We start from the raw sequence: 12,500 nt of genomic DNA, 5'->3' as shown, positions 1-12,500 counted from the left end.
TTAATATTAATGTTGTTTGTAATTGTTCTGTGATGAGACACAAACACAGAAAACACATCAATGAGTTCAGTCTGAAATAAAAAAAGAGGAGATTCAGAACAATAACAATAATAAGAAGCAGGAGGAGCAGCGGAGCTCCGAGCCTCCTCCTCATCAGGCAGCACCGATCAAACACGGAAACATCGATCGAGCCGAGCTAAACACAAACACACCGGAGACCGGAGACGAGCCCCGGTGACCGGAGGAGCCGCGGGTGCACCGGAGGAGGAGCCGCGGGTTCACCGGGGGCTAACAGGTAAACAGGCTAACAGGAGGCTAACGGCTAACATGTGAGCAGGCTAACAGGTAAACAAGCTAACATGTAAACAGGCTAACATGTAAACAGGCTAACATGTAAACAGGCTAACATGTAAACAGACTAACAGGCTAACATGTAAACAGGCTAACATGTGAACAGACTAACATGTAAACAGGCTAACAGGCTAACATGTAAACAGACTAACAGGCTAACATGTAAACAGGCTAACATGTTAACAGGCTAACATGTAAACAGACTAACAGGTAAACAAGCTAACATGTAAACAGACTAACAGGTAAACAAGCTAACATGTAAACAGGCTAACATGTAAACAAGCTAACATGTAAACAGACTAACATGTAAACAGGCTAACATGGAAACAGGCTAACATGGAAACAGGCTAACATGGAAACAGGCTAACATGGAAACAGGCTAACATGGACTTCAGTGCAGCCTTTGCTCTGACCATGAGCTCTCTCACCTGTCTGTCTCTCACCTGTCTGTCTCTCACCTGTCTGTCTCTCACCTGTCTGTCTCTCACCTGTCTGTCTCTCACCTGTCTCAGGTGCAGCGATGCTCCCTCTGGTGGTCTCACCTGTCTGTCTCTCACCTGTCTGTCTCTCACCTGTCTGTCTCTCACCTGTCTCAGGTGCAGGGATGCTCCCTCTGGTGGTCTCAGCTCAGGTGGACGTCGTCCTCGTCGTCGTCTCTCTGATCTCATTCTGGACCCGACTGACTCACCTGGGTTACCCCGGCAACGTGGTGTAAGTGTGTGTGTGTGTGTGTGTGTGTGTGTGTGTGTGTGTGTGTGTGTGTGTGTGTGTGTGTGTGTGTGTGTGTGTGTGTGTGTGTGTGTGTGTGTGTGTGTGTGTGTGTCTCACCTGTATGTGTGTGTGTGTGTGTCTCACCTGTGTGTGTGTGTGTGTGTGTGTGTGTGTGTGTGTGTGTGTGTGTGTGTGTGTGTGTGTGTGTGTGTGTGTGTGTGTGTGTGTGTGTGTGTGTGTGTGTGTGTGTGTGTGTGTGTGTGTCTCACCTGTGTGTGTGTGTGTGTGTGTGTGTGTGTGTGTGTGTGTTAGTGTGTGTGTGTGTGTGTGTGTGTGTGTGTGTGTGTGTGTGTGTGTGTGTGTGTGTGTGTGTGTGTGTGTGTGTGTGTGTCTCACCTGTGTGTGTGTGTGTGTGTGTGTGTGTGTGTGTGTGTGTGTGTGTGTGTGTGTGTGTGTGTGTGTGTGTGTGTGTGTGTGTGTGTGTGTGTGTGTGTGTTAGTGTGTGTGTGTGTGTGTGTGTGTGTGTGTGTGTGAGTGTGTGTGTGCGCAATGCTCACAGGGTGTTGTGACGCGTCTAGTGCAGCATGCCAGGTAGACGTTGCATGTAGAGATGCATGTGACTTCCCTCCCTTAGTCCCTGCCGCTGGCCAACCCAGTCCTGGGTAAAGGAAGCCGAGTGCGTAAGTCTTCTCAGGTCGGTACACAGCCTCTCCTTCACCAAGACCCCTGCTGTGCCTCCTCGTGGCCACACACGGTAACTGGTGTCCTGCGGCTCCAGGCTGAACCAGCAGGGGATGTGGGAGCAGCAGTGGGCCCCAGAGATGCGGTGTGCAGGTCCACCATGCAGTGGACACGCCCTGGCACCCATCACCACTGACCCAGCTATGGGCAAATAGCCCCACGGCCTCATGGGAGAGTCTTCTGAGACAAAGGCTGAGGGAGCAGACCCCGACAGAAAAGCGTGTGCTGACAGGTGCACAACAGAAGGGTCAATAAAGACCTCGGACGACCCTCAGCCTGACGAGGGGAGCAAACCCCGAAGACAAACCTGCACCTGGGGACAGGCTCAGGCGGAGTCCAGCTGACCGCACCACCGGCAGCCCCTGCAGCTCCTGCCAGACGAAGGTCGTCATGGGTTCTCTCATGCCACTGGAGGTTAATCTGGGAGGAGTGAAGCTGGTGGGAGTGAGGTCTGTGCACCCTCACCCTCAACTTAATCCTCACCTACGCGCAAGCTTTCTTGCCCCCCCCCCTCCCCCTCCCTATCCCCTCCCCCCAAAAAAAGTCCTGTGGCGTTGTGGAATGGCGGTGGGTACAGGCCAAGGATGTGGCTGGGAGTGTCTAGCCAAACCATGCACGCAGGCGGCAATGGAGTGATGGTCGTTAGGACTGTGGGATGGAGCAGCGCATCCTTTCGGCAGCTTCCATTGCGACTGAGCAGCCCCGCACTGCTCACCCCTGAGATGGGGAAGGACCTAGAAAAGGTGGTCCAAAAACTGCCTGCTCTCCATACTCCGGACGGTAAACCGCAACCGTCGGAGCATCCCCCCTCGCGGTCGAAAAATTAAAGTAAAACATATGCTAAAAATAGCATCATGGAATGTGCGCACACTACTTGACCTGACTGCAACTCCTGACAGGCCCCACCGCAGGACAGCACTGGTGGCCCTGGAGCTTGCGAGATACAACATCGACATTGCAGCTCTCAGTGAGACCAGACTACATGGAGAGGAGTCCCTGTCAGAGGTTGGTGCTGGGTACACCTTCTTCTGGAGGGGGGTCCCCGAAGGCACTCGACGTAACCATGGAGTCGGCTTTGCTGTGAAGACCAAACTGCTGCAGCGCTTTCAGGAATCCCCCATCGGCATCAATGAAAGGCTGATGACGTGGCGCATTCCCCTGGCAAAGGAACGCTTCGCCACCCTCATCAGTGCATATGCACCAACTCTTGATGCCGATCACAACACCAAAGAGGATTTCTACCGAGCTCTTGATGCCATCCTACAGAAAACCCCGGCTACGGACCGGCTCAGACTCATGGGAGATTTCAATGCTAGAGTGGGCACAGAGCACCTGGTATGGAATAAGGTTCTGGGCCAGCATGGAGCGGGGAAAATGAACCACAATGGGCTCAGACTCCTCTCCCTCTGTGCAGAGCACCAGCTGGTCATCACCAACACCATCTTCCAGATGAAGAACAAGCTCAACACCACCTGGCAGCCCCCCCGCTCAAAACATTGGCATCTCCTTGACGACGTGATTGTCCGTCAGAAGGACAGAAGAGATGTCCTCATCACCCGTGTCGTGCGTGGAGCCGAGTGCTCGACTGACCACCTCATGGTCAGATCCAAACTCCTCATGAGCATTCGACCCCGTGGCCCGAGGGCAGCTCCACACACGAGACTCCACCGCACAGCTCTCAGCAGCCCCGCCACCACAGACACTCTGCGACGGCTCCTCGCTGAAAACCTCAACAACATCCCGGAGGAATCAGCCGATTGGCCAGCCCTGCGCCAGGCTACTCACAGCTCAGCCTCAGAGGCGCTCGGCCAGTCAAGGAAACGTCACCAGGACTGGTTTGACTGTAACTCAGCTGAGATACACAAAGCTCTCCTGTCCTGCCCTGGACCTCCCAACAGCAGTCCAGCGAGCCCTCCGGACTATGGAGGACACCTGGTGGGCGCAAAAGGCGCAAGAGATCCAAAATCTGGCAGACTGCAACAACACCCAAGGCTTTGATGATGCCATAAAAGCCTTGTACGGCCCCAGGAAGCGGGCGATGGCCCCGGTTCGATCAGCTGATGGGTCCACGCTTTTCAAGGACCGGCACCAGATTCTTGCCCGTTGGGCAAATCACTTTGAGGATCTCCTCAACCACACCAACCCAGTCGACCTACATATCCTGGATAATCTCCCAGACCTGCCATCAGCCACACACCTGGACACCCCACCACTCTACTCGGAAATCCAGCAAGCCACTGCAGGGCTGAAGAACAACAAAAGCGCTGGACCCGATGGAATCCCTGCAGAGGTGTTCAAACACGGAGGATACATCCTCACACGTCGCCTGCACCTCCTGATCCACAACATCTGGGAACATGGGACAATCCCACAGGACTGGAAGGATGCAAACATTGTGCTCATTTATAAAAAGAAAGGAGACAGAGCAGTATGCGGCAACAGCCGTGGAATATCTCTCCTCTCCATCGCAGGGAAGGTCCTGACCAAGGTCATGCTCAGCAGACTGGGTGAGCACATATCAGAAGCTGTGCTCCCAGAAACACAGTGTGGCTTCAGGAAGACCAGATCAACATCAGACATGGTATTTGTCTGGAGACTGCTGTTGGAGAAGAGCAGGGAACACCACAAAGACCTTTACATAGCCTTCATCGACCTCAGCAAAGCCTTCGACACCGTCAACCGTGAGTTGCTCTGGCAACATCTCACCAAACTTGGGGTTCCACCGGGTTCCTCAGCGTCCTGAAGCAGCTGCACGATGGGATGCAAGCCAGAGTGCTCACAGGAGAACTCCAGTCAGAGTCCTTCAGGGTGAACGTTGGGGTAAAGCAAGGCTGTGTCCTGGCTCCGGTGCTCTTCAACATCCTCCTCTCTGCCGTAACCTGCCTCTTCCACCGGGTCATGGGACAAGAAGACGGTGTCCCTGTGGACGGAAGCCTCTTTAACATCCGCAGGCTCCAGGCCCACACCAAGACAACACCCCGCCAAATCTGTGAGCTTCAGTCTGCTGATGACTGTGCCATCACAGCTCACAGCCCAGACTCTATGCAACACGCCCTCAACACAATATCCAGTCTGTACCAATCCTTTGGCCGACAGGTGAACACTCAGAAGACCCAGGTCATGTCCCATCTCACCACTCCCGCCCCCACACCCCCCAGTGTCCACACACACGGTGTCCCACTTAAAACAGTGGATCACTTCCCCTGCCGTGGGTCCACTCTGTCCTCATGCTGCTCCCAGGACAAAGAAATACACACCCGGATCAATAAAGCCTCGTCTTCATCTGGACGGTTTTTGAAAACCGCAACCTGAAGGTCAGCACCAAGGTTGCTGTGTGTAACGCTGTTTGTCTCTCCACTCTGCTCTACGGGGCAGAGTCATGGACCCCACACCGTCAGCTCATCACCAACCTAGAGGCCTTCCACACCCGCTGCCTACAGAAGGTCCAGGGTCTGTCCTGGGAGGATCGAACGCCCCACACAGACATCCTCCACAACACTGGCTCTGTGTGTGTGGAAGCAGCTGTGGCCAAAAGACACCTGCGCTGGATAGGGCACATTATACGCATGCCTGAACACCGCCTGCCCCGCCAAGTCCTCTACAGCCAACTATTGGGCGCAAAGCGCTCCGCTGGAGGGCAAAAGCGGCGCTTTACTGACTACACCAGGGACATCCTTAAGCGAGCGAAGATCCCCCTCACTCAGCTTGAAAACCTGGTCACCAACAGATCTGCCTGGCATCGAACCTGTGCCACGGCAGATCTGCCTGGCATCGAACCTGTGCCACGGCAGTGTCTCAGATACACAAAACAAACCAAGACAGAAGATCTGAGAGGCGCACCCAGCGACACCAGCGGGCGGCTGCTGCTCCCCTGGCATCTGGGTTCCCGTGCTCCATCTGCGGCGAGTGTGCGGCTCAAGGATCGGACTCTTCAACCACGAGAAGTGGCACCAGCGGCAACGTCGCTGACCCACCACAGCCCCCCCACCCAATCCCTGGAGCAAGCGTCATCTTCGGAAACGATGGACAGCTAAGAGTGTGTGTGTGTGTGTGTGTCACTGTGTCTGCGTGTGTGTGTGTGTGTCTCACCTGTGTGTGTGTGTGTGTGTGTGTCTCACCTGTGTGTGTGTGTGTGTCTCACCTGTGTGTGTGTGTGTGTGTGTGTGTGTGTCTCACCTGTGTGTGTGTGTGTGTGTCTCACCTGTATGTGTGTGTGTGTGTGTGTGTGTGTGTGTCTGTGTGTGTGTGTGTGTGTGTGTGTGTGTGTGTGTCTCACCTGTGTGTGTGTGTGTGTGTGTGTGTGTGTGTGTGTGTGTGTGTGTGTGTGTGTGTGTGTGTGTGTGTGTGTGTGTGTGTGTGTGTGTGTGTGTGTGTGTGTGTGTGTGTGTGTGTGTGTGTGTGTGTGTAGCTTTGATGAGGTCTACTATGGTCCCTTCGTGTCTCTTTACCTGAGGCGGGTTTTCTTCCTGGATGACAGCGGCCCCCCCCTCGGTCACATGATCCTGGCTCTGGGAGGTCAGTTACCACGGCAACCACCACAGCTCCACCAATCACCATGCTCCCTGTGTGATGATGTCATCATCGTGCGTCTGTGTGTGTGTGTGTTGCAGCTCACCTGGGAGGCTTTGATGGGAACTTTGTGTGGAACAGGATCGGAGCAGGTAACCCCGCCCACTGACCCACTGACCCACTGACCCACTGACCCACTGACCCCGCCAACTGACCACGGACCCACTGACTCCACCCACTGAGCCACGGACCCCACCCACTGACCCACTGACCCCGCCCACTGACCCCACTGACTCCACCCACTGACCCACTGACTCCACCCACTGACCCACTGACCCCACCCACTGACCACGCCCACTGACTCCACCACTGACCCCGACCACTGACCACGCCCACTGACCTCGCCCACTGGCCCCACCCACGGACCCCACTGACCCACTGACTCCACCCACTGACCAGTTGGCCCCACCCGGTGAGTCCACCCAGACACACTCCGCCCACTGACTCGAATGACCTCGCCCACTGACCCTGCCTGCGGGCCCCTTGACTCCACCCACTGACCGTCTACCCACACCACCCCTGTTGTGCCCCCCCCTCCTGCTGTGCCCCCCCCCCCCCCCCTGCTGTGCCCCCCCCCCTGTTGTGCCCCCCCCCCCCCCCCCCAGAGTACCCCAGCAGCGTGCCCGTGTGGAGTCTGCGGGTGGTGCCGGCGCTCTGTGGCTCCCTCTGTGTCCCTCTGGTTTACCTGCTGACTCTGGAGCTGCACTTCTCTCACCTGTCGGCTCTGGGAGCTGCAGTGCTGCTGCTGCTGGGTGGGTGCACCTACACCTGTGACTACTACACCTGTGTTTACTACACCTGTGACTACTACACCTGTGTTTACTACACCTGTGACTACTACACCTGTGTTTACTACACCTGTGTCAACTACACCTGTGTTTACTACACCTGTGCTTACTACACCTGTGTTACTACACCTGTGTCTACACCTGTGTTTACTACACCTGTTACTACACCTGTCAACTACACCTGTGTCAACTACACCTGTGTTTACTACACCTGTGTTACTACACCTGTGTTACTACACCTGTGTCTGCACCTACACCTGTGCTTACTACACCTGCGTCTACACCTGTGTTACTACACCTGTGTCAACTACACCTGTTACTACACCTGTGTGACTACACCTGTGTCTGCACCTACACCTGTGCTTACTACACCTGTGACTACACCTGTGTTACTACACCTGTGTTACTACACCTGTTACTACACCTGTGTTACTACACCTGTGTTACTACACCTGTGTCTACACCTGTGTTACTACACCTGTGTTACTACACCTGTTTACTGATGTGAGCGTGGGGCGTTCAGGCACTGATGTGAGCGTGGTGCGTTCAGGCACTGATGTCAGCGTGGGGCGTTCAGGGACTGATTTGAGTGTGGGGCGTTCAGGCACTGATGTCAGCGTGGGGCGTTCAGGGACTGATTCGAGTGTGGGGCGTTCAGGGACTGATGTGAGCGTGGGACGTTCAGGTACTGATTTGAGTGTGGGGCGTTCAGGGACTGATTCGAGTGTGGGACGTTCAGGTACTGATGTGAGCGTGAGGCGTTCAGGGACTGATTTGAGTGTGGGGCGTTCAGGGACTGATGTGAGCGTGGTACGTTCAGGTACTGATGTGAGCGTGAGGCGTTCAGGGACTGATTGGAGTGTGGGGCGTTCAGGGACTGATTGGAGTGTGGGACGTTCAGGTACTGATGTGAGCGTGAGGCGTTCAGGCACTGATGTGAGCGTGGGGCGTTCAGGGACATATGTGAGTGTGGGGCGTTCAGGGACTGACGTGAGCGTGGGGCGTTCAGGGACAGACGTGAGCGTGGGGCGTTCAGGGACAGATGTGAGCGTGGGGCGTTCAGAGACAGATGTGAGCGTGGGGCGTTCAGGGACTGTTGTGAGCGTGGGGCGTTCAGGGACTGTTGTGAGCGTGGGGCGTTCAGGGGCTGATGTGAGCGTGGGGCGTTCAGGGAATGATGTCAGCGTGAGGCGTTCAGGGACTGGTGTGAGCGTGGTGCGTTCAGGGACTGATGTGAGCGTGGGGCGTTCAGGGACTGTTGTGAGCGTGGTGCGTTCAGGGGCTGATGAGGTATTTGTGTTTTCCAGATAACTCCCTGATCGTCCAATCACGTTTCATGTTGCTGGAGTCGGTTCTCATCTTCTTCGTGTTGTTGGCGTTTTTCTCCTACATGAGGTTCCACAACACGCCCGACAGGTGAGACCGCCTCAGACAGGTGAGACAGGTGAGACCGCCTCAGACAGGTGAGACCGCCTCAGACAGGTGAGACCGCCTCAGACAGGTGAGACAGGTGAGACCGCCTAAGACAGGTGAGACAGGTGAGACCGCTTCAGACAGGTGAGACAGTTGAGACCGCCTCAGACAGGTGAGACAGGTGAGACTGCCTCAGACAGGTGAGACAGGTGAGACCGCCTCAGACAGGTGAGACAGGTGAGACAGGTGAGACCGCCTCAGACAGGTGAGACCGCCTCAGACAGGTGAGACAGGTGAGACCGCCTCAGACAGGTGAGACCGCCTCAGACAGGTGAGACAGGTGAGGCAGGTGAGACAGGTGAGACCGTCTCAGACAGGTGAGACAGGTGAGGCAGGTGAGACAGGTGAGGCAGGTGAGACAGGTGAGACCACCTCAGACAGGTGAGACCGCCTCAGACAGGTGAGACAGGTGAGACCGCCTCAGACAGGTGAGACAGGTGAGACCGCCTCAGACAGGTGAGACCGCCTCAGACAGGTGAGACAGGTGAGACCGCCTCAGACAGGTGAGACTGCCTCAGACAGGTGAGACAGAGGTGAGACAGGTGAGAGGGGTGAGACAGGTGAGACAGGTGAGACAGGTGAGGTGGGTGAGACAGGTGAGAGGGGTGAGACAGAGGTGAGACAGGTGAGGCGGGTGAGACAGAGGTGAGGCAGGTGAGACAGAGGTGAGACAGGTGAGACAGGTGAGACAGAGGTGAGACAGGTGAGGGGTGAGACAGGTGACCCCCTCTGACCTTTGACCTTTGCTCTTCAGCTCTTTCAGATACTTTTGGCTTCTTCTCTCTGGAGCTGCGTCTGCTGCTGCTGTGGGGTGAGACGCACAACTACACAACTACACAACTACACAACTACACAACACTACACAACTACACAACAACTACACAACAACACAACTACTACACAACAACTACACAACACTACACAACTACACACAACTACTACACACAACTACACACAACTACTACACAACACACAACTACACACAACTACTACACAACTACACAACACACTACACAACAACTACTACACAACACACAACACTACACAACAACTACACAACACTACACTACTATTACACAACTATTACACAACACTACACAACAACTACACAACAACTACACAACTACACACAACTACTACACAACACACAACACTACACAACAACTACACAACACTACACTACTATTACACAACTATTACACAACACTACACAACAACTACACAACAACTACACAACTACACAACTACACACAACTACACACAACTGTTACACAACTACTACACAACTACTACACAACTACTACACAACACACAACACTACACAACTACTACACAACCACTACACAACAACTACTACACAACTACTACACAACACACAACACTACACAACAACTACACAACTACACAACTACACACAACTGCTACACAACACTACACAACTACTACACAACTACTACACAACACTACACAACTACTACACAACACAACATACACAACACTACACAACAACTACACAACTACACAACTACTACACAACTACTACGCAACTACACAACAACTACTACACAACTACTACTACACAACAACTACACAACTACTACACAACTACTACACAACTCCTACACAACTACACAACACTACACAACTACTACACAACTACTACTACACAACAACTACACAACTACTACACAACTACTACACAACTCCTACACAACTACACAACACTACACAACTACTACACAACAACACTACACAACTACTACACAACTACACAACTACTACACAACAACTACACAACTACACAACAACTACACAACTACTACATAACACTACATAACTACACAACTACTACACACTATACACAACTACTACACAACTACACAACTACTACACAACTACTACACAACTACACAACTACTACACAACTACTACACAACAAACACAACACAACTACTACACAACACAACTACTACACAACTACACAACTACTACACAACTACTACACAACAAACACAACACAACTACTACACAACATACACAACAATACTACACAACATACCAAGTGTGTGTCCTTCAGGGTGAAGTATATGGGCGTGTTCTCGTACCTGCTGCTTGTGGGCGTGGCCTCTCTTCACACCTGGAACCTGATTGGAGACAGAACTGTCAGTCACGTGAGTCTGTGATGCATTCAGGGACGCTCGGACATCTGAGACTCCGTCAGCAGACTGGGAAATAAGAGTGTGTGTGTGTGTGTGTGTGTGTGTGTGTGTGTGTGTGTGTGTGTGTGTGTGTGTGTGTGTGTGTGTGTGTGTGTGTGTGTGTTTGTGTGTGTGTGTGTGTGTGTGTGTGTAGCTGAGTGTGTGTGTGCAGTGTGTGTGTCGGGTTGTGTGTCTGTTGGTGCTTCCTGTTCTTCTCTACGTGTTCTGGTTCTACATCCACCTGACGATCCTGCACCGCAGCGGACCACACGACCAGCTGATGAGCTCCGCCTTCCAGGCCAGTCTGGAGGTAACACACACACACACACACACACACACACACAGAGACACACACACACACGCACGCACACATGCACACACACACACACACACACACACTCACACACACAGAGACACACACACACACTCACACACACACACACACACACACACACACACACACACACACAGACACACACACACACACACACACACACAGAGACACACACACACGCACGCACACATGCACACACACACACACACACACACACTCACACACACACACTCACACACACACACTCACACACACACACACACACATACATACAACCCTAAGTTGTGGGGTTAGGGTTGTGTGGGTTGGGTTGTTAGTTGGTTGATTAATTGGTTGGTTGGTTGAGTAGTTGGTTGTTTGGTTGATCGGTCGGTTGGATGGTTGGTCGGTTGGTTGATTAATCGGTCGGTTGGTTGATTAATCGGTCGGTTGGTTGAGTAGTTGATTAATCAGTTGGTCGGTTGATCGGTCGGTCGGTTGATTAATCGGTCGGTTGGTTGAGTAGTTGATTAATCAGTTGGTCGGTTGATCGGTCGGTCGGTTGATTAATCGGTCGGTTGGTTGAGTAGTTGATTAATCAGTTGGTCGGTTGATCGGTCGGTCGGTTGATTAATCGGTCGGTTGGTTGAGTAGTTGATTAATCAGTTGGTTGGTTGATCGGTCGGTCGGTTGATTAATCGGTCGGTTGGTTGATTAATCGGTCGGTCGGTTGATTAATTGGTTGGTTGGTTGATTAATCGGTTGGTTGGTTGATTAATCGGTCGTTTGGTTGTTTGTTTTGTTGGTTGGTTGGTTGATTAATCGGTCGGTCGGTTGATTAATCGGTCGGTTGGTTGATTAATCGGTCGGTTGGTTGAGTAGTTGATTAATCAGTTGGTTGGTTGATCGGTCGGTTGGTTGATTAATCAGTCGGTCGGTTGATTAATCGGTCGGTTGGTTGATTAATCAGTCGGTCGGTTGATTAATCGGTCGGTCGGTTGATTAATCGGTTGGTTGGTTGATTAATCGGTCGGTCGGTTGATTAATCGGTCGGTTGGTTGAGTAGTTGATTAATCGGTTGGTTGATTAATCGGTTGGTTGGTTGAGTAGTTGATTAATCGGTTGGTTGGTTGATTAATCGGTTGGTTGGTTGATTAATCGGTCGGTCGGTTGATTAATCGGTCGGTTGGTTGATCGGTCGGTCGGTTGGTTGATTAATCGGTCGGTCGGTTGGTGTGTGTCCTCAGGGCGGTCTCTCCAGGATCACTCAGGGTCAGCCCCTGGAGGTGGCGTACGGCAGTCAGGTGACTCTGAGAAGCTCCGCCTCCCAGCCAATCCCCTGCTGGCTCCACTCGC

General features: G+C 52.9%; 1 protein-coding gene across 1 annotated transcript in view; it reads left to right on the top strand.

Annotated features, from left to right (window-relative positions):
- The first annotated feature begins 207 nt into the window (after positions 1-207).
- The window catches only part of pomt1 (protein-O-mannosyltransferase 1), a 20,156-nt gene continuing 7,863 nt past the window's right edge, over positions 208-12,500 (top strand). Inside the window, exons 1-10 of the mRNA XM_083913030.1 lie at positions 208-295; positions 948-1,062; positions 6,212-6,318; positions 6,414-6,464; positions 6,978-7,124; positions 8,468-8,576; positions 9,388-9,444; positions 10,711-10,804; positions 10,986-11,141; positions 12,392-12,500. The exon at positions 12,392-12,500 is cut by the window's right edge and continues 22 nt beyond it. Coding sequence (XP_083769156.1) covers positions 956-1,062; positions 6,212-6,318; positions 6,414-6,464; positions 6,978-7,124; positions 8,468-8,576; positions 9,388-9,444; positions 10,711-10,804; positions 10,986-11,141; positions 12,392-12,500 — 937 coding nt within the window. The 5' untranslated portion in view covers positions 208-295; positions 948-955. The remainder of the gene's footprint in view (positions 296-947; positions 1,063-6,211; positions 6,319-6,413; positions 6,465-6,977; positions 7,125-8,467; positions 8,577-9,387; positions 9,445-10,710; positions 10,805-10,985; positions 11,142-12,391) is intronic.

This window comes from Echiichthys vipera (assembly GCF_963691815.1).
Source record: "Echiichthys vipera genome assembly, chromosome: 4".
In the NCBI taxonomy this organism is placed as follows: Eukaryota; Metazoa; Chordata; class Actinopteri; order Perciformes; family Trachinidae; genus Echiichthys; species Echiichthys vipera.
This window is presented reverse-complemented; position numbering and strand designations above follow the sequence as displayed.